The sequence below is a fragment of the Corvus cornix genome, chromosome Z (assembly GCF_000738735.6).
Source record: "Corvus cornix cornix isolate S_Up_H32 chromosome Z, ASM73873v5, whole genome shotgun sequence".
NCBI lineage: Eukaryota > Metazoa > Chordata > Aves > Passeriformes > Corvidae > Corvus > Corvus cornix.
In genome coordinates this window covers 57,762,817-57,782,458 of record NC_046357.1, presented here as the reverse complement: position 1 = coordinate 57,782,458, position 19,642 = coordinate 57,762,817, and the positions used below count along the sequence as shown (strand labels likewise).

The window sequence follows — 19,642 nt, the reverse complement described above, 5'->3', positions numbered from 1 at the left end:
TTAAAACTTTGTTCAGCAGTAGAGTTCTGGTTATAAAAAGATGACATTCACAACAGCATATTTTGTCTTTCTGGCTTGTTTGGACTTCTCTGTGGCCATTTCTACATGACAACACACAGGACCCTCAAATTGGACTGTGAAACTCCTCTATTTGAACCATCATAAAACTGTTTTCTTGACATTTGGAATGGAAAAAAGTACTTTCTTACTTGTTTTATGTAATTCACTAGTTAGCTTGACAGATGTAGTTTGATTTGTGCTAAATACTACTGATTTTTTTTAATGGGTTGCCTCTCATTTGCTAAATTTCAAACATATTTTTAAAAGGAAAATCAACAAATATAATCTAGTTTCTGCAAATTGCTGTATATTCTGTGATAGCTGCACTAACATGCAGCAGAACAGATACAGCAATTATTTTCACATTCTTAACTAATAGCAGCTATTATGGCTATTTGTCAGTCTTTGTCCAAATCTGGAAGGCTCTCTCATTTCACAGTGCATTGCTGGCATCCACTGCTTGGGAGACAAAGCTCTTTTGGTTTTCAGACCCTTCGTACTACTTCAAAGTGGATTTTTTTTATCCCTAACCTATACCTCAAACCAAGAGGGTATGTTTGAGCTTCTTGCTTTTCTTCTTATGCAGCAGAAGTAAAACAGAATGGTAATTTTTGTGGCCCTCAAGTTAATCCTGGAGGAAATCTCAAAAGGCAGCTAATTAGGGTTATTGAAGTTTATGAGCTTCAAACACCTACACTTGAGTAGTCTATGTAGTAGACCTCCCAAATATAGTAATACTATGAAGTCTATAGTCTCATCAAAAAAACCTTTCATTAAAAAAAACAATCTGTGAAATTGTTAAGAATTTTTACATTTTATACTGTCACCAGTCTCACTGATAGAAACGGGGAGACTTAGGCTTGAATTAAAACTATTTTAAATGCAATGTAGTGATGGTACTACTGAGAAAATACAGTTAAATCTCTTCCAGCATGTTTGTTTCAACAGAGTAAGGAATAAATGGACAACAAGGGATGTGGAGGAAGCTGTCTTGACACAGCATGGAACCACAAATTCAGCTGTATTACAAAGCATGAACTCTGGTGGCTGCAGTGGTGTAAAATCTATATTGCTCTTTCACATAGTGCATCATCCTCTGTTTCTTTCCTAAACTTCAGACTTAAAATGAAATACTAACTGAATTTTCCGTGAAGTTTCCATGAGTCAGCTTCATTCTATGGTGATTCAAAACTAGGTTAATTTGAGGAAAACTGCATCTTTTCTTTCAGGACCAGCACTTGTTGATGTAGGAGAAGCTATGAAGGAGCTTTCTGAAGTCAAGGACTCTTTAGATATGGAAGTAAAGCAAAACTTCATTGACCCACTTCAGAATCTCCATGACAAAGATCTGAGAGAAATACAGGTATTTCCATCAATGCAGTATTTTAATAATGCCAAATGTGTGGACTGTCTATATATTCAGAATTTTTATTAGTTGTGTAGTTTAAAATGGGGCACTCAGGTTTGAAGAGACTTGATTTTTGTCTCTTTTGGCTTGAATTTTACATTTCAATTCTGTGTCTCTTGTTGATGGTTTAGAAAGGGAAAGATCAAAATTTGAACATTTTTGGATGGTAGAATTTTCAGTCTTATGCAGGCATGAACACAGTACTCTAAGCTTACCATTTGAAAGCTCGTTTCACAAAATAGATGTACCAATGTTTACATTCCATTTTCTAGTGTATGGCAAATGCTTATTGGCCTAAGTAGCTGCTGTTCTCAGCTCAGTAAGGCTTTAATACTATTAAATATATGTGGATGAAAGATATCTTGGACTGTTTGATGTAATTTAGAAAATTGGTAGTTATATCACAGTCGATGACAAATTGATTCTTCTGGGAGAAAGTAAACGCCTCAAGTAACCATGGTCATGCCGGTAGAATTAACTTTTGGCCAGTTGGATGTGGCAGCTGCTAAACAGATAAACATGAATGTTACCTCAGTTAACAATCTAGAAAATCTTCAGTATAAGAAAATCTTAAGATAATTTAGTGGTCTGGTAGAAATTATTAAAAATATTTTCTGTGTTGCTTTGTTTATGAGTGCTGTCACACAGACAAAAATGTACTAAGTTCTGCTTTTAAAAGAATTTTCTCCTGAACATCTAGGGAAAAAAACATAGTGCTCAGGTAATTCTTCATTAAAGAGCAAGAAACCTGCATATCTTTAATACAGATGGCAATTGAAGTTGTCCATTCTGCATGGCCTTTTATTAGAGTTGGTCTGTCACTTAGATCATTGCTTCTTAAATGATACATAAATCCACCTATTATTCTGTGTTTCTCTCCTCTGGGGAAGGGTTGATAGACAACAAACAGCGTATGCCTGCAAGTGTGCAGGACTACCTCCTTACAATGCAGTAACAGGGAAAATCCTTTACACTGTGCTTGCATTTGTGTTTTGGTTTTTTTAGCATCACCTGAAGAAAATGGAGGGTCGACGCCTGGATTTTGATTACAAGAAGAAAAGACAGGGAAAGCTCCCTGATGAAGAACTTCGCCAAGCTCTGGAGAAATTTGATGAATCAAAAGAAATTGCTGAGTCAAGCATGTTCAACCTTCTGGAGATGGATGTGAGATAACCTTTGTTAATCTTTGACCAGAGTCTTAGAAAGATAGTGGAAGCACTTTCCTCCTTGTTGGACACAGTGAGAGGATCAGAAGCTATAGTAATGTACAGCATGTTCATGTAGGACCTATTTCTTAGGTATTTTATAGATAACTGAGCTAAAGAACATAAGTCCTCTGTAGCGTTGTTGTGCTTCCTAACTGCAAAGCTTTAATTACAAAACCAAAGTATCTTTCTTCTTAGTATCATGTAAATATAGCTAATTACTCTTACTTGTAGCTGTAGGGTTTGTGCCAAGGCTTTTGCTCAAGTGTGTGAGCTGCTGAGAGGATTGTAAATATCAGAAATGATGAACTCACAACCCCATGGTGTCTGTTGTAATCAGATGCAGTTGTGAATAGAAAACTCAAAGTTACTGTGTCTGTCTCTATCTGACTCTGCAGAATATGTTTTGCTATAGACTAGCTAGGATTGAGCATTTACTAGGTTTATCTAATGTTCTGTTTACAATTAATGTTGAAATTGTAAAATTAAGCAATAAAAAGCATCTCTATAACATGTCAGCTGAAGTCTGTCTTGTAGAATATGTAGCCAAAGAAAATTAAGGATTTCTGTTGATGTGAATTACTTGATTTAAGTGCACACCTTATCTAACTCCTCATTTTGTTATCAGATTGCTGTAGAGGAGCTATAACAAACCTGAATATATTTGCTTATAGAACTTAATATTTGCATAGGAATTAAATATAGCTGCACTGAAATGAAAGAAATATAACAAGTTTGTAGTTTTAGTCCTTGTAGTAACATCCATCCCCATGTGTGCAGACAGTGCTGGGCAACATTACACCATTGAGGCACTGTGCATGATGGAAACTGCTAGCACTTGTGTTGCCCACAAGTGGGGTTTTGGGTGTTTTTTTCCCCTCATGAAGTGGAATGCTCTCTGCCTTCACTACAAATATTCTGCATCCCAGAGTACATAGTCTCTTTCCATTCTGGTCTGCTTCACAGGTCAGAATACAACAGAAGCATGACCATAGTCCCTGTGGTTCTGCGCCCTTCAAAGGCAGGGAGGGAGAAGGTGTACTATACTCTCATTACAGTCTCGTTTTTACTTTCATAGTGTTTGCTGAATGTGGTAGGTCTGTAGGCTGCTGTTCATGCAAACCAGCCATGGAGAGATGATCAGCGGAGAAGAGTTGCAGTTACCATTCCAGATCAGGTCATAACCAGACGTGGTAATGAATAAAGACTGATATGTAAATATTTACTGCTAACTACAAAGATGATTCAAGTTTTTAGAGAGATAAGTAAAACTGCCTTTGCAGTGGACCATGGTCCTTATTCTCTATTGCCTGAGATGTTAGTATTCACCTAAGATCCGATGTTTTAATGTCAATCCTCAGATTGAACAAGTGAGCCAGCTTTCTGCTCTTGTGCAAGCCCAGCTGGAGTACCACAAGCAGGCCACACAGATCCTACAGCGAGTTACTTCTAAGCTGGAAGATAGGTAATGCACTTTTTGTAAGTTTCTTGAACAGTTTGTTAGTTCAACAGAGGTAGAAAACCTATGAGTAGAATGCAACTCTGTTATCTTTCTCAACTTGGTACTTTTATGTTTATGAAAACAAGGGTCATTTCATTAGACGATTGCAACCTGAGGTTTAAATGTTTTGGAGATGCATCTGCTTCTGAGTATGAGCTCAGGAAAGCACATCAGCTCAGTAAAGCTGTTAAATGTGAGTTAACTGAAAGTAAGTGTTTATAAATACTGAATTCAGTGACACCCGCAGCTTCGGATTCCTTACTGTTTGTGCATGTATTCAAAGTGTGCTTATTCTGAAAGAAGATGTTAAAATTTGATTTTGAAAAAGAGCATCTTGTTGCATTCTTGTCTACCTGAAGATCTTCCTGAGCTAGGTAGTGACACCCTCATTATCTACCACTTTATTTAATACTCCTCCTATTATCAGATCAAACTTGATACAAGACTTAACTTAGTTGACCTCTTCCATCCCCTTTTGTGTAACTGCATATGCTATCAGAATTCCTGCAATATCTTTTTTAAGAGAGTTTAATAATTTTTATTTTAGAATATTTGTTTCCATCAAAACAGATTGATCAGCTTCTCACACATACATCCTTCTTCACGAAACTTTAACATACAGGAAAGGTTTCTCTACCAATATGGTTCAGGAAGACTCTTAGTAAAAGCTGGATATAATTCCCAAGAGGGGATAATGTTCATGTACTGTGCAAAGGCAGCTGTTTTCTGATGTCATTAGTATAGATCAAGTTGCTAATACTGCTGGGTCTGTCAGTGTTGCTTTTCTCAGAGCGTGCATCCTGAAAACCTCATTCAGTTCTAAGTCTTAAAATCTTTGTGACTAGCAGCAGCACTTGTTTTGGTAGATGGGCTTCCAGCTGACTGCTCCTGGATACAGTTTGCAGTACTGTCTAACAGCTAACAAAACAATTTTTAGCACTTGCAAAACAATACTGCAATTCACATTCTTTACAGAAGCATTAAAAATTCCTCAGGAACAGGTGGTTTATCCTGTAGTCCATAAATTATGCCATTAAGTGAACATAACACTCTCTGCAATAGATTTCTTTTCTTGTATCAATTCAGATGATCCTTTGCCCTTTTAAAATTTCTGCTAACAGGTCACTATTTTTGCTTTAAGTTTCAGCTGTGAATGGTTTTAGCTTTTCAAGGCTCCTTCATCAGAATGCTATGGTAATTCAATTGAAGTAAATCTTTTGCATGCCTAATTGTAAAGAGGCTGCTGGCTAAATCGTCCTTCATCCACACCACTGGACACAAATTGAGCACTGTGATATGCTCATGCCAGAGATGAGTCAGGAATGTAGAGCTGTTACTATCCGAGCTACTAGTCTCTCCCTGCTGGTGATAGGCAGGTAGCAAGTAATGCATAATCCCTGGGGCTTGGGGGTTGTTTTTTTTGACTATATAGACCAGAAAATAAATGATGCTTTACTTTTAAGCTGAGCAAATTGTTACTGTTCACTGTCAGTGATGTCTACTGCCCATTTTCTAGGTACCTTTTTTAAAAGAGTGAATGGGACCTGTTCATGCTGATTTCTGGCACAGACAACGTCTTATAATTACTAACACTGTCCTGTGTAAAATATTCACAAAAGAATTTTTAAAAAGTATGAGTTAGACTGCAAAAACTACGAAAAACTTAAAAATGCAATTGTCTTCTATTTTTTCTGGGCTGTTTGGATTAGACTTCAAGACTTTCTTCAGGAAGTACAAGCTCAAGAATTTCATTCTTTTTCTGCACATTAATGAAAGGCATAAACTTCCTTAAAATACCATGATTCCAGGAACTGGGAAACATTAGGAGGTTGGCGAATGTCAGGAAACTTTCAGTAAAATTAATAAAAACTGGAAGGTCGGCAAAGACTATTTTAAACTCCCTTTTTCACCAAGTGAAATGAGGATGCAGTTTTCCCAACACAGTATCATGACAGAGCAGCTGGGAAGCAGGAATGGTTTCCTTGGAGATATTTCTTTTCTTAAGAAACATGGCTCATGCTGAGCTTTTGGGTAATTTTTAGCAAATCACTGTAACTGTCACCTTGTAGTTCATAATCTGAAAAAAATGGTATTTCTTTCGGGAAAGCATTAAGAGAACTAGTTTAAGTATTTCTTAAAAATTTTACTGTCTTGAAAAAGTAACTTTTGTTAATGAGTGAAACACAGCAAAGGCTTTTTATTTATTTTGACAACTTCTATTACTTAAGTTTTTAATTTACTTACCAGGTTTGGTTTTTTTAATGTGGAAGAAAAGCACTCTCTGGGGGCTGACTTATAATAGTATTTTGGATGGTGAGGAAAACCTTGTTATCAGGATCAAAAGTCATTAAGTTAGACGCAGATCTTTTCAACAGATAAATCAAAATGTGCAACCAACAGCAAGTCTAGGGCAGATATAGAAAAGGTCAGAGAAACCAACTTGTCTTTTAAACTCTTATGAAATGTTCTTTCATATGTGGAATTAGAAATACATGTGGTAGTTGTTCTGCATAAGCTGCTCTGATTCTGTTCATCCCTTCCTTGGATTTTACCCTGGAATCTGTAAATGTACCCTTCTCTAGAAATTCTAGATTTCTCAATTAGAAGAATAAGTTGAAATGACTGATAAATAAGTGCTTATTTTGAGAGTCAGGAAGACTGGACTTGTGTCCCTTTGTGAAACAAGTATTCCAAATAGCAAATTAACCAATTCTGCAAATGAAGTCAGTACATTCCCACAGAGTCTTCTTACAAAATGACAAGAGTTGGCATCAATCAACTGAATAGTTAGAGGCAAAATTCATGCTAAAAATTGGGACAGAGATGTTTGTAAACCCCTTTTCTAAGCATTGATAGTCACGTAACAAGTTTTCCTTTATTATGAGCTCTTTGTTTTTGTTAGGCAAAAGGAAGATAGACAAAGTGCTAGGTTTCTAAAAGGAATGAAAAATTAACAACTTCATGGCACATTCACATCAGCTGGTTTTCGTAATTCAAACTATTGTTGTAAACAGAAAAACTACTCCAAATGACAGAACTCGTTTACTATGGATGATTGGTGAATGAGAACTTCAGCCTAGAAATAAAGGTAGTCAGTGCATCTCATCTGCTAACAAGATACTAACTCTTGACATTTAACTTCATGTTTTGGCAGAATAAAAGAGGCATCATCTCAGCCCAGGCGAGAATACCAGCCCAAACCCCGTATGAGCCTGGATTTCTCAACTGGTGACAATACACAGCACAATGGAGGAATATCCCATGCCACCACACCCAAACCATCAGGTAATGTCAGTAGTAATGTGAGCAGGAAAACCAACTCTGTCTGACATTTTGTGTCAATGCAGAAGTTGCATGCTTTCTTCTGGTGATTCGTTCTTCCATGAGGGAAAATGAGAATGGGGGTAGGAGAGAGATGTCTGAACTGTTGTTTCTTTGTAAAGTGTTCATATCCTCAGGCAGGAGAACAGAGAGGGATCCTCCATTGCTTTAAATGGGTCTTTTGGTCAAAAATTTCCTTTATCCTAGAAGCTTACCTTGAAATACAGATCTTTACAAAATAGGCATTTAGAAAACCAAGATAACAATTGAAAGTTTTCCATCAAAATGCAGAAACCTGAGGCCTGCCAGACCACCATAACCATATCCTGCTGTTTCAAACCAGGAACTAGAACACAAAGAGCTGAAAGTAAAAATAACTGAAAAGAAAAACTAAACTATATTTTCTTTGTCCAAGTAGGAGCAGCACAAGCAAGATTAAGCCTTAGTATGACTGTGTGCAATTACTGTCTTAAAGAAGTGTTTATTTAATATCAGCACATCCCACGGAAGGCTTATTATTTGTTTCTTACACAATAATGATCTGTTATCCCATGTTATGGTGAGGGCTAGCCTCTGTCCAGATCCCCATCTTAGTTATTCCTTAGTTTACCTCAGTGACAATTGCTATCACATTCCACCTTGCAAGGCTGGATTTTTTTTCACTAGATCTTTTGTCAGGATTTCCTTTCTTTCCCTCACATCCTGATGTGAATGTTTGATTTTCTCCCACATTTAGACAGAAACAGTATCTCCATTTGGCACTGGCAACTGGAAATAAACAATCTTGCGAACTCCTAGCAATCTCCTCACTATGCTAGCAAGAAGGATTTAACAGAGATTCCTTGTGCATGAATGTGGCTTGAGTCTTGCATGCTGGAGCTCTCTTCACTCCTTTTTTGTAGCGTCATGAACACTTGTCTGTGCTAAGGCAGTGCAGACTGATGTTCATGTATCTTTCCAGCATTTATATTTCCCTCTTCAGGGAGCAGTGTTTAGCATTTTCTTCAATAGGGGTTCATTTTTTTGAAGTTTTTATTGGTTTCAGAGGAATGCCTTCTTTGAAAATTCTTGAATGTATGTTTGGGGTGATTAATTCAAAGAGTTTATTTGCTAATTCTTCTAAATTTCAGCTGGTAGAAATGAGGATAGCAAACATGCTGTAAGGCTTGTTGATGTCAGCACAGTTGTCCTCATGACAAAAAAACCAAAATACACTGTGAGAGATATGTAAAGAAAAGAAATAAGGTTTCACTATAGAATGTAATAAATTAAATCTAGTATTTGAAAAACTTGCTCTATTGAGGTCTATAGAAATGGAAAAATTTCGTCCTAAAATAACTCAAGCATGGGCCTTCTATCCAGAGTGTGTGTTCAAAATGAATATGCAAAATGTTTGAATCTGAAACTTACTCATCTTAAAGTCTGTATACATGAAGAAGTAGAATATGTATTCTTAGCACTATCATTATGGTGAAGTGGCATGTGTTGGTTCATTCAGACCACTGAAGTGCATAACTTTCACTATGGAAACTCAGGTAGAGATATGATTTCTTATAACTTAGTGCTGCTCAAATCCTAAACATTTTGACCAGTAACAATTTTGGATTTGGTAGGCTTGAAGTTATAGAGACTTCAGGGAGAGGGCAGAGGGAGGATGTTTGTTAATTTCATATAATGTATGAAAACATTGTCAAACTAATGACTTATAATAATATCAACTAGCCATCCTAAAGAGTTTATGGTCAGATATTTGTGAACTAGCATATTAGAGAGCTCTCCATTTCAAACTTTTTCTGAATCTATCCTGACAGCCCTGCACTAAAGCATTTTGTGGGAATAGGGAATAAAAGTATTTGGAAACGTGATACTAAAATTCAGAGGATTAGGAGCATATACAGTGGTATAGCTGTACCACTGAAATTTCCAAATAAAGGGCAAACACACAGTTACATCTTCACTGTTGTTTTAAGCTACCCCTTACACTACTTACCTGAAGTAAATAGATAAAGCATCTCTTTGCCAGTAAAGCTGGAAATACATTAGGGCTTTTGCTTAATTTTTTGTGTTTTATAAACTGATAAAAATTAGATTCCAAATTGATCATAGTTGTGCTTTCAGGTGTGGGCTTCACTAAAGCTTGGTTTTTGGGATTCTCAGACTTTTACCAGCAGGCACTTGAAGTAACTGAAGACTGTCAGAAGCTAATGATTGTCTTCTAATGAAGCTTGGCAGTCTAAATATAGATATTATTGAAGAACTGTCATCAGAATATGAGTAATACCAGAAACAGCAAAATCTTTCATAGGTACAGCGGTAAAATGGGTACTCTTAAGTGTTGAGATTTTTAAGCATGTTGTTTCTGTGTCTCTTCTTCCCAGGTGTTCACATGGATCAGCCATGCTGCCGAGCTCTGTATGACTTCGAACCAGAGAATGAAGGGGAGCTGGGATTTAAAGAGGGTGATATTATTACCCTCACTAACCAGATTGATGAAAACTGGTATGAGGGAATGCTTCATGGCCAGTCAGGTTTCTTCCCCATCAATTATGTTGATATTCTGGTTCCATTACCCAATTAGGAATGCTGATCCACCACCTCTGACACAGATAGTTGTGTCAGTACCACTGCTTTCAAAATGCTGCTTCTTACACCTTACAAGTGCAAACTGCAGTGGTTAGAGTTATCAATTCCTAATGAGCATCTTCAGTTTACGTGTTGTCATACTATGTGGTGGTGATGCATTGTATCTTCTGAGCCAGCATAGCGTGGATTAGTTTATTGACTGTGCTGGCCTGGTAGTAACCAGAGCCATTAGTGAGATGAAATGGGGAAGATGATGGCAAGCAAAGCAGATAGCTCATAGTGAAGTAGCAGGAAGTGAAGGTGGTGGGAAGATAATGCCTATCACCACCGTAGTACCTTTTCAGTCTTAGTTCTCTATAAGAAGAGGGAAAAGTTCTTGCCATTCCATCTTTCCCTTCCTAATGATACAGTTCACACAGGTCTAACATTGACTAACCAGAATTGTATCTTCCAACCAAACTGGCTGGGTGTTCTCACAGAGAGAGCGTAAGTGTAGATCCTCTGGTTTCTCAGAAAGTGAACCACTGTACTGTGTGCCCTGCTGCTCTCTGCTAAGTTTTATATTCTTAGTTATTGTTAAAAGGCCTATTTCCCTCCAGAGGTAAACTGTAAGCTGTCAAATGGGGATTCCTGTAGTAGAAATGTTGGACCACAAACCACCTGAATTTGCCCTTCAGGAACTTTTAGCATGCTCACCAAAATGCCAGTAAATGGGCAAGATGGGGAATAAAACTGGCATTTATTTAATGTTTCTTGTCAAGTCTTGGCACAAAACCTTGCTGCTTAAGCACCAGATATCCTTTGTAAACTCATTCACTGAGGAATACAGTAACCAACCAAACACAACCCTCATTTCATTTGTTTCTGTCTATCATGTTCTTTGAACATCATTTGTGCATACCCTCTCCTCAATGAGGACAAAATAAAATGTCATTTTTCTGTTGAGCAATGAAAGACATGTGGCTGTATATGCAAAAACATTTCCCATCTGTTTAGTTGGTTCTCCTGTGTTCCTCCTTCCTGCACTTGGTGTGTACAGTGCTGTGCCTAGCTTCTTGGCATTCTTTTGGTAACCGTTGCAGAAGTTCTGTTAGTTTAGTTATCCAGAGTTCTATTTATCTAAATTGTACAGACTCTATCAGAAGTTTAATGTGCTGCTTCGAATGTGCCACTTCAATACTGGATGATGTGAAATGAAGACAATTCCCTACTGCTTAACATATAAACTATATCATGGAAAGTATTGTTATTTCAAATAAATGCTGAGAGAATAACTAGAATAATGTTGTGGATTATTTCTTTGTTGCTTTAAAATCTGCTTTGATAACTTCAGCTAACAGGAATTTTATTTTAGAAAGCATTTTCCTCATTTCCTGCAAATGTGAAAAATCTTCTTTTTTTGTCATTATAATTTTACCTCAGTCAAATAAATCTCATGCATATAATGGCCCTCATAAGTGGGATGAACTTAAGACTGACCACATTAAATTAATGTCTCAATGACAAGAATGCAGTCTTGTAGATACAGGTTATTTCATATCAAAGAATGCTGGTGTTCACAAACTCCCTAATGAAGCTTAAAGACTTGGTAACTTTATGGTTCTAAATAAAAACAGGGCTATTGTCACAAGCAAAACAGACTTGACTTAAAGAAAACTAATTTAAACCAATTCAAGTATTTTTGTGCAGTGAGAACAAAAAGACTATCACCTTTCTTGTCCCAGTTCCCAAGCTCAAATTCACTCCTGACTCCTCCCCACCAGCAGCTCACTGGCATGGGTATTTGTAGGTGTACAGTATGCCCATAAAACCTCCTCTCTGCTGCTCTTCCCTCCTCATTTTTTCCCCCTTTTTCAGTGGTAAGTCCAGCACGGGACTTATTGTGAATATCTGCTGGTATGTCATGGACAGTCTCCACCTCATCATTCTTCAACCTCAGTGTTCCTTCTGCTAAGAGTGATTCTCACTCTTATTTTTCCCCTCTTCTGCTCTCTGCCCTATGTTCATGTCCCAGTGCATGTTGACAGAGACTGACAGAGTAGAAGAAGAGTCTTTCAGAGATGGTGCCTCATTCAAGGCTCAGTTCAACGTCAAGCTGGATGGGAGTCTGAGCAACCTGGTGTAGTTGAAGATGCTCACTGCAGAGGTCTTGGACTAGGTGACCTTTTACAGTCCCTTCTAACCCAAACTGTAAAAAAAGTATAGATACAGGTAAAATTCCTGTAACTTTTTATTACAATTCGTCCTAAATCCAATGACTGGCCTCTAAGGAAGTTTCTGTCAGTGATTGGGAGAAATCTGTTTCAAACTCAATGGACTTGAAACTTTATACAGATGCATTAATGGTGCCATACTACAGTTACTATTAGTCAGTATTATTATAAACAGTTACAGAACAATTAACTACATTAATTATCAAGACCTGGAAGTCACAAGTAGTGCACTGGCACATCTCTGTTTTGTCAGATTATTATTCTGTAACATTTGTGGAGAGCATACAACCACAGGGCAACAACCTCAGAGATAAATTTACCTGATTTAGAGCAAAAGGATTGTTGGCATGCCGTGCTGTCCCACCCTGCTGAGGGGCCCTAGTTTTTAAGGTTTAGGGAAGTGTGGTGTCTTTCAACAAATGGGACCAGAAAGATTGCACAGAATAGTCATCATGATGACATGGGCCTGGTCTTGACATGTTGCACAATTATTGGCACTTCCTTATTGCTCTGTTCTGTGTCTCCTGCAGGTAATACCCAAAGAATGCTTTGTTCCTGAGGTGGTAAGATCAAAGTCTGACTTGGCCAAGAGAGGGATTACCAGGGCTGACAAAAGTTTGCATCTAAACCTTCAGTACAAGGATAAAGAGGGTGATCCAAAACAAAGCAGGAGGGTGTTTGCTTTTCCACATCAGGTAGTTCAAAACTTTGCCTATGGAGCTCTGTGACTCTTTCATTCTAGAATCACATGAGATATGTTGTTGATGGATATAATCTTTTTTCACTGGGAGACTTACAACTTCTGTCATCCTGCTTCCTAAGGTGTATGTTTTCAGAAATATTTTAAAAATATGACATGGGTTCCTAATTACCAAACTTGGCTGCAGAACTGCTCCTCACAGAGGAAATTAGGAAGTCTGCCAGCACTGAGCTATCAATTGCCAAATAGAGCTAAATGCTTTATGTTTGATGTTGGTTTATTTTTTCTGTTGAACTGTAAGCTTTCTTGAAGCTTTTACCTTCTTAGCCTTCTTTATTTATTGCAGAGTGAATCTTTCTGAAAAATATAACAAAGTACTCCAACAGTTCCCTGAACAGTTCTCCATCTAAATAAAGAAGTGATTGAAAATGTGGGGTTTCTCTTCTTTTAAAATATCTTCTTCCTTCCAGAAAGAAAGATGGTAGTGACATCTGGAATTTTGTGTTTGAATCTGGCTTACAGACAATTCTCCCTTTGAAGATAGTCATACTGCTTTTCCTACACGAACTACCTTGACAAGACTTGAAAACTGCAATGAGGACTTCTTTCCTGGTTTCACACTTCCAGGTCTCGCATATCTTTATGGCCACTCCTATGCTGAGTAATAGTTCCACTTCAGAATATATCCTAAGCTTCTCTTATCTCATGAAGGCAGGTGTAGGTCAGTGGAAATGGGCCTTCTTCCCAGCACAGGAGTAGGCTGACTTTGCGATAGGCAAAGGAGGTCGTGAATTTGGGCATATACACTTGTTTGAAAGTGAGTACATTCTACACACATGTTTAATTTTCTGTAAAGCACAGTAGGTCATCCTAGACTTAAGCTCAGAATGTCTAGAATGTTCTGTAATTATTATTTTATTATTTTGAAACTTTCAGCACTCTGGTAGTTCAAGCACAGATTGAAATTTCCAGAAGACTTTGCTGTCTTTCCTTGCCATTTGGTCTAATGTGTTGTCAAAGATGGGAACAGCTTTGTCACACATATTCTTGCTGTGCACTGTAATGTACAGATAATTTCTAAGCTGTTTAATAGTATTTCCTTGGAGATGCAGCACAGTGGAGCAGTCAAAGAAACAGCAACTTCTGCCATGCCTTCCTAGAGCTGCTGGCTCTTGAAGGATCTGGCAGCTCTGGGACACACACAAAGAACATCTCCCTTTCAGGTGCCACTAGGGCAAACAGTGGACAAGCTGAATTCCTTGTAGGGAGAGCCCTCTCCAGGCCCACAGCTCATTTGGTGGGGTACTGGCAGCCAACCTCATGCTTCTTATACTCCCTTGTGCAGTGCTTAGGGCTTGTGTCTTTCACTTTCCCTGCACCTTTCGTGAAACATGGAATTGAAAAGAAGCACTAACAATGCAGGGAAAGATAAAGGGGCTCAAGCTCCTCTGTCTCTTCTCATCTTTGAGCTGAGAGGTTCCAGGAGAGGCTGGGCCACTCTCTGACAAGATCTGCTTTCCCAGCACCTGCAGATACATACTGGTGCTTCTTTGGGTCACTGTCTGAAATTGTAGGGTTCAGCAATTTATCCAACCACCATCAACAGTGCTTATTTCCTGTCCCTCAGCAGTCATTGACTTGTGGCATGTCCTGTGCTCAGAGCATCCACATGGGCAGCAAGATCCTTCAGTAGGCACTAGTGGTAATGCACATCACCAAGACAGCTGTTTTAGTAGCATTTCTAATGATCCCCATAGTCACTCTGTCTCTTCCCACACCAGAGGTTTCCAAGGTCATGCAAGAGGCTTGCTAAGGACAGGAGGACTGATGCACAGAGAGAGAGAGAGAGAAAAATCCTGGCTTCAAATAAGGACCCTCTGCCAGGGTGTTGTGGGGCTGCACATCCCCGGATGATGGGCATAGTGCCCTGGACTTGGCACCCCACAGCTATTTCCCATTTCATCTCTCTACTGTGGTGAGCACCAATGCCACCCTCCATGGGCTGCAAGAGCGACCTCCTATAGCCCCCTGCTAGCTGTGCTGTGCTTCCACACCACAAAGACCATCTGCTTTGGTATTTCACTTTGTTGAATTTCATGAAGCCCATTTCTCCAGCCTGTCCAGGTCCCTCCAGATGCCAAAACAACCCTCTGTATCAGCCACTCCTCCCTGTTTTGTATCTGCAAAGCTATAGGGGGTGCTTAATCTTCCAAACTATTAATAATGAAATCACAGTGTCATAGAATGGTTTGGTTTTGAAGGACCCTTCAGAGATTTTCTAGCTCCAAGCCCCCACCCTGCCATGGGCTTGGACATCTTCCACTAGATCAAGTTGCTGAGAGCCCTGTCCCACCTGAGTTTGAACATTTTCAATGATGAGGAGACTACTCTGGGCAATCTGCTCCAGTGTCTCACCATCCTCCTTGTAAAACAATTACTTTCTTATGTCCAGTTTGAATTTTCCTTTCAGTTTAAACCACTTCCCCCTTGTCACTACAGGCCCTTTTAAAAGGTCTCTCTCCATCGTTTCTATAAGTCTCTTATATACTGAAAGACTGCAATAAGATCTCCCTAGAGCCCTTTCTTCTCCAAGCCAAACAACACAAACCCTGTCAGCCTTTCCTCGTAGAAGATGTGCTCCAGTCCTCTTGCCATGTTCATGACCCTCTTCCAGCCCTACTTTAATTAAGAGAAACAAGCTGAACAAGATTGGACCCACTATTAGTCACTGGTGCACACCATTCATGTCAGGTCATTGTGCCACTGAGCACAACTGTCTGGGCCCAGCCATTCAGCCAGTGTTCCATCTACCTCACTCTCCCCTGGTCTAACATAGTTTGTCAGCTTGACAATTATGATATAAAACCTCAGAGAATGTTATACCACAGGACTATAATAAATTGTATCTATCTCTGTAGCATTTGCCTATATCCTATAGGCACCATAATATCCTAAACCACTTTGATGCTTAAATGATGGCAAGATTCTTAAATATTGAACATCATAAATCGGTCATCTATTTTCATGTTAGCTGGTGAAACAAATTTTCATAGAACCAAGGAAAAATTTAGATTTGTAGAGTCTGATTCAACCTCCTTCTCAGAGAAGGTATGATTAGACAATGATGCTCAGGGCCATGTCCGGTTAAGTCTTGAACATATACAAGCTGGAGGTGCAGATTTCCCAATTTTTTTTTTTTTTTAAGAGAGGTAGAACATCCTTAGTTTCTGCTGGAAATAGTAAAATCATAGCAGTGTAAAAGTTAGCTGGCATATGCTATGCATTATGACCCTGTGTGGCTGGAACAGCTATAATGGCTGACTGTATGAAGAATTTGAGGGGTACTGAGGCATCTAATGGTGGATGTGACAATACACAACTTGCATAATTGCACTGATTTGATTGCATAACAAGAATTCCACAAATACCTTGGCAAAGTTTCAAACATTTAACATGCATTTGAAGTGCCTATATTTAAAGTTTGGTTTCTTGAAGTGCCCATTGAGTTTTCATTTAGTCCAACTGACATCACAGATTTTGTTTGTAAAGTTCCTCAAGTATTTGTATTTATTACTCAGAAGCAGTGAAAGCCTGGCAAAACTCGTCTGTGACCCTTTCCAACTGACAAGCTAGATAATCCTCTGCCAGTACTGCAAGTAGAACTCAGTGCAGTATGCAATTAAATTTTCTTGATTTATGTTGAGATCTGTTGTTTGATTTGATTGTCAACACATCTAAAATGAAAATGCTGATCAAAAATTGTAGCACTTAATCTAGCTGGGCAGTCCCAGTCAAACATTTCATATCTCCATCTGCCTGGATCTTCTACAGATCACAAGAATAGGAAGAAACCCAGAAGATCCTGGGTAGGAATTTAGGAGGTATCATATGCCTGAAGCTTCAGCCCATATATGGGGTTGCAGGATGAACAAGGGCTTCTTAGCTTTAGAAGAGGAAGAAAGGAAGTTCAAACTGCTAGGAGGAAGTTTCACCAGAACCATCCTCTCTTATTGCTGAATTTTCAGGTGATACTGGAAAATTAATTTATTTCCTGAATCATAAGGGAACAGCAGAGCAAGAAAAAGAGGGAGGAATTTTATTTCTTTTCTATTCTTCTAGAGACAGGATGTGTATTTCTGAAATTTCTCTGATTTTAGCCTGTAAGTGAAATATAATCAGAGGTGCTTCTAGAAAAAAACTGCACAAAAACAGTCATAAATGGAAAACCTTGCAAGCATAATTTACTTCTTCAGCATGAGATGAAAGGTGGCCGCTCACAATCTTCTTGCAGTAGGCCGTAATGGCTTGTAAGCAGCTCCAGTTACTGTAATGCAAACTTGAACCACAAGGAAAAGATACAGAATGATGATAGACATCAGCACACATCAGTGGTGATGTCTAAAGGAAGCCGCAGATGCATCACCATCAATTCTACAGTGATTTTCTCATCAAATGGTGTACCCAGTTCCTCTGGGATGAGTGAGGTACAGGGAAGAGTAGTGCTAAGGCAGCACATCAGTTTCTGCAACTCCTGTAAGCAGGTGCTTTAGTGTTGTCTTCCAGGAGCAGAACGAACTACAGATATAAATTTAATAGAAGGCAGCTGGAATGTTTATGGTATCATTTTAACACTTCTGATCAAGAGGATAAAAAGCCCGGTACACCACAATGTCCAATACAAAAGAGCAGAACTGCTATCTCAGCTATGTGTAAAGCTGAGATAGCTGTTAAAAATGAGTAAGCTTCCAGAGGTATAGGACATCATAGATCATTTCACCACAACCTCAGCATTCCTTCTCCCAGAAACTGCTCCTTGCTTTCACTTTGGAGCACCCCAAAGTTACTATTTGCTTTGGCCTGGAAGTCTAGCGGTGTCTCATGGGGTTCCTAAAGTCACAAAGTCACATCACACCTGATCTGTTTTAGGTTCTAGGAAGAAACTCAGAATAGATTTGATTTCACATGCTGACAGAGAATTGTTGCCAGAAACTGGGTGATGCATTTAGTTTTAATTCTCCAACTATACATTAATTCTCCAACTATACATTAGGGGTGATAATAATTCCATATTTGACAGAGCTGTTGAGGATGCATATTAATGTGCATAAAGCTCTCGGAGTTTACACTGTGGACTTGAGAAAAAAATCTATTGTTTTCTTTGTACAGCTATGGTATTAATCCAGCCAAAACAAAATTTCTGCTGTTATTCAAGGCAAGCTTTTTACTTTGGACAGTTTAAGAATATTTACTAAGCATTAATACTCTAAACTTCAGCTTAGAGTCTGAAAACAGAATTAAGCTGAAGATATCTTCCACTGAATACTGGGATGGTGTTTGGCAACAAGAGTAATTAATGCACTGCAATTTCATAGCTATCTGGAGGTCAAAACTTTAGCACTTCACTAGGACTGTGCAGATGCACGGTGATGTGGTCTCTGCACCTTCATGTCAGAGGGCCTGTCAAGTAATACTGCAACAAGCATCAGTGCTTCTATTTCTATTCTGATTTTCAGCTGGAAAAAGTAATAAATAATCCCCAGTTTACACATTTTTCATTTCTTTATGCCTAAAGGAGCTTCATGGAATTCCAAAATTCCCTGTAACCCAAGGAAATCTCTTGCTTCCTGCTTCTCTGCAATATTGAGCAGTATCAAAAAACAAGTCCGCTTATCTGGCTTTATTCACACTTTGAGAGACACTAATACTAATACTAACACTAATATTAATACTAGTACTAATACTAAAACCCTGGCAGAAACTGGAAGCACAGACACATGTTAAATCTTCCTCCCCACATCAGACACTGCATGGGGACAGTCAGCAATCTGATGCAGCCACTTCTGAGCAATTGTTTCCATTTTGCACAACATGCTTTTCACTTGATATCTGTTTTACTTGATGTTTCTCTCCCTCTTGATAGCGTGCAACTGTCAATCTTTTTCTAAGCTTAACAGATATCAGTAGCCCATTTTTGTCACAGCTCCTGTGGGGAACTAGAACAGGGAAAGACTGTGCAGAAGCAGTAATTTCACAATCCCTGCTGAACTTGTAGGCTCTCATGAGATGTAGAAAATGTAATAGAACATGCTTTGTTCCCGTTTTCATACCCTGGAAAGCATTTTGTCAATTGATGATGCACAGCCTTGCAGCCTCGTTGATGCATTATGACTGTGGTTCATTCTGACATGCACTCAGCAGCCACTGGAGAAGCCAGTCTGTTTCTTCAAGCTGCATACAGCCTGTGGTACCACCACCTTTTTAAGACGCGGGAGGGATGTACATCTGTTTTAAACCAGTGCAAGATTTTTCAAATTAAATGCAGCTGTCGATCTTTTAGATTTTGGACCATGGTGCGCTACAAATGCCTCATTTTTGTTAGTGTTTGGTGCTACTATTGTGAGCCAGTAGAGGGCACCCTGATATTTCATTTTAGTGTTACTAACTTTTAAATAGATACGTTGTCATTCTGAAATTTAAATAATTTAAAAAATATTCAAAGGATACTGTTAACTGACGTAGAGACTCCTATAGATAATGGCTATTGTACAAAGACAATTTTGAAAGTCTTCTTGTCCAATATCATCAAAACCTGACCATTAGAATTTTAAAACCCCCAAAACCACAAAAGCCCAAGTTGTGGAAGCTCACCCT

General features: G+C 38.6%; 1 protein-coding gene across 1 annotated transcript in view; it reads left to right on the top strand.

Annotated features, from left to right (window-relative positions):
• The window catches only part of SH3GL2 (SH3 domain containing GRB2 like 2, endophilin A1), a 92,598-nt gene extending 81,240 nt beyond the window's left edge, over positions 1 to 11,358 (top strand). Inside the window, exons 5-9 of the mRNA XM_039567704.1 lie at positions 1,290 to 1,423; positions 2,474 to 2,632; positions 4,035 to 4,138; positions 7,329 to 7,459; positions 9,874 to 11,358. Coding sequence (XP_039423638.1) covers positions 1,290 to 1,423; positions 2,474 to 2,632; positions 4,035 to 4,138; positions 7,329 to 7,459; positions 9,874 to 10,073 — 728 coding nt within the window. The 3' untranslated portion in view covers positions 10,074 to 11,358. The remainder of the gene's footprint in view (positions 1 to 1,289; positions 1,424 to 2,473; positions 2,633 to 4,034; positions 4,139 to 7,328; positions 7,460 to 9,873) is intronic.
• The last annotated feature ends 8,284 nt before the right edge of the window (positions 11,359 to 19,642 follow it).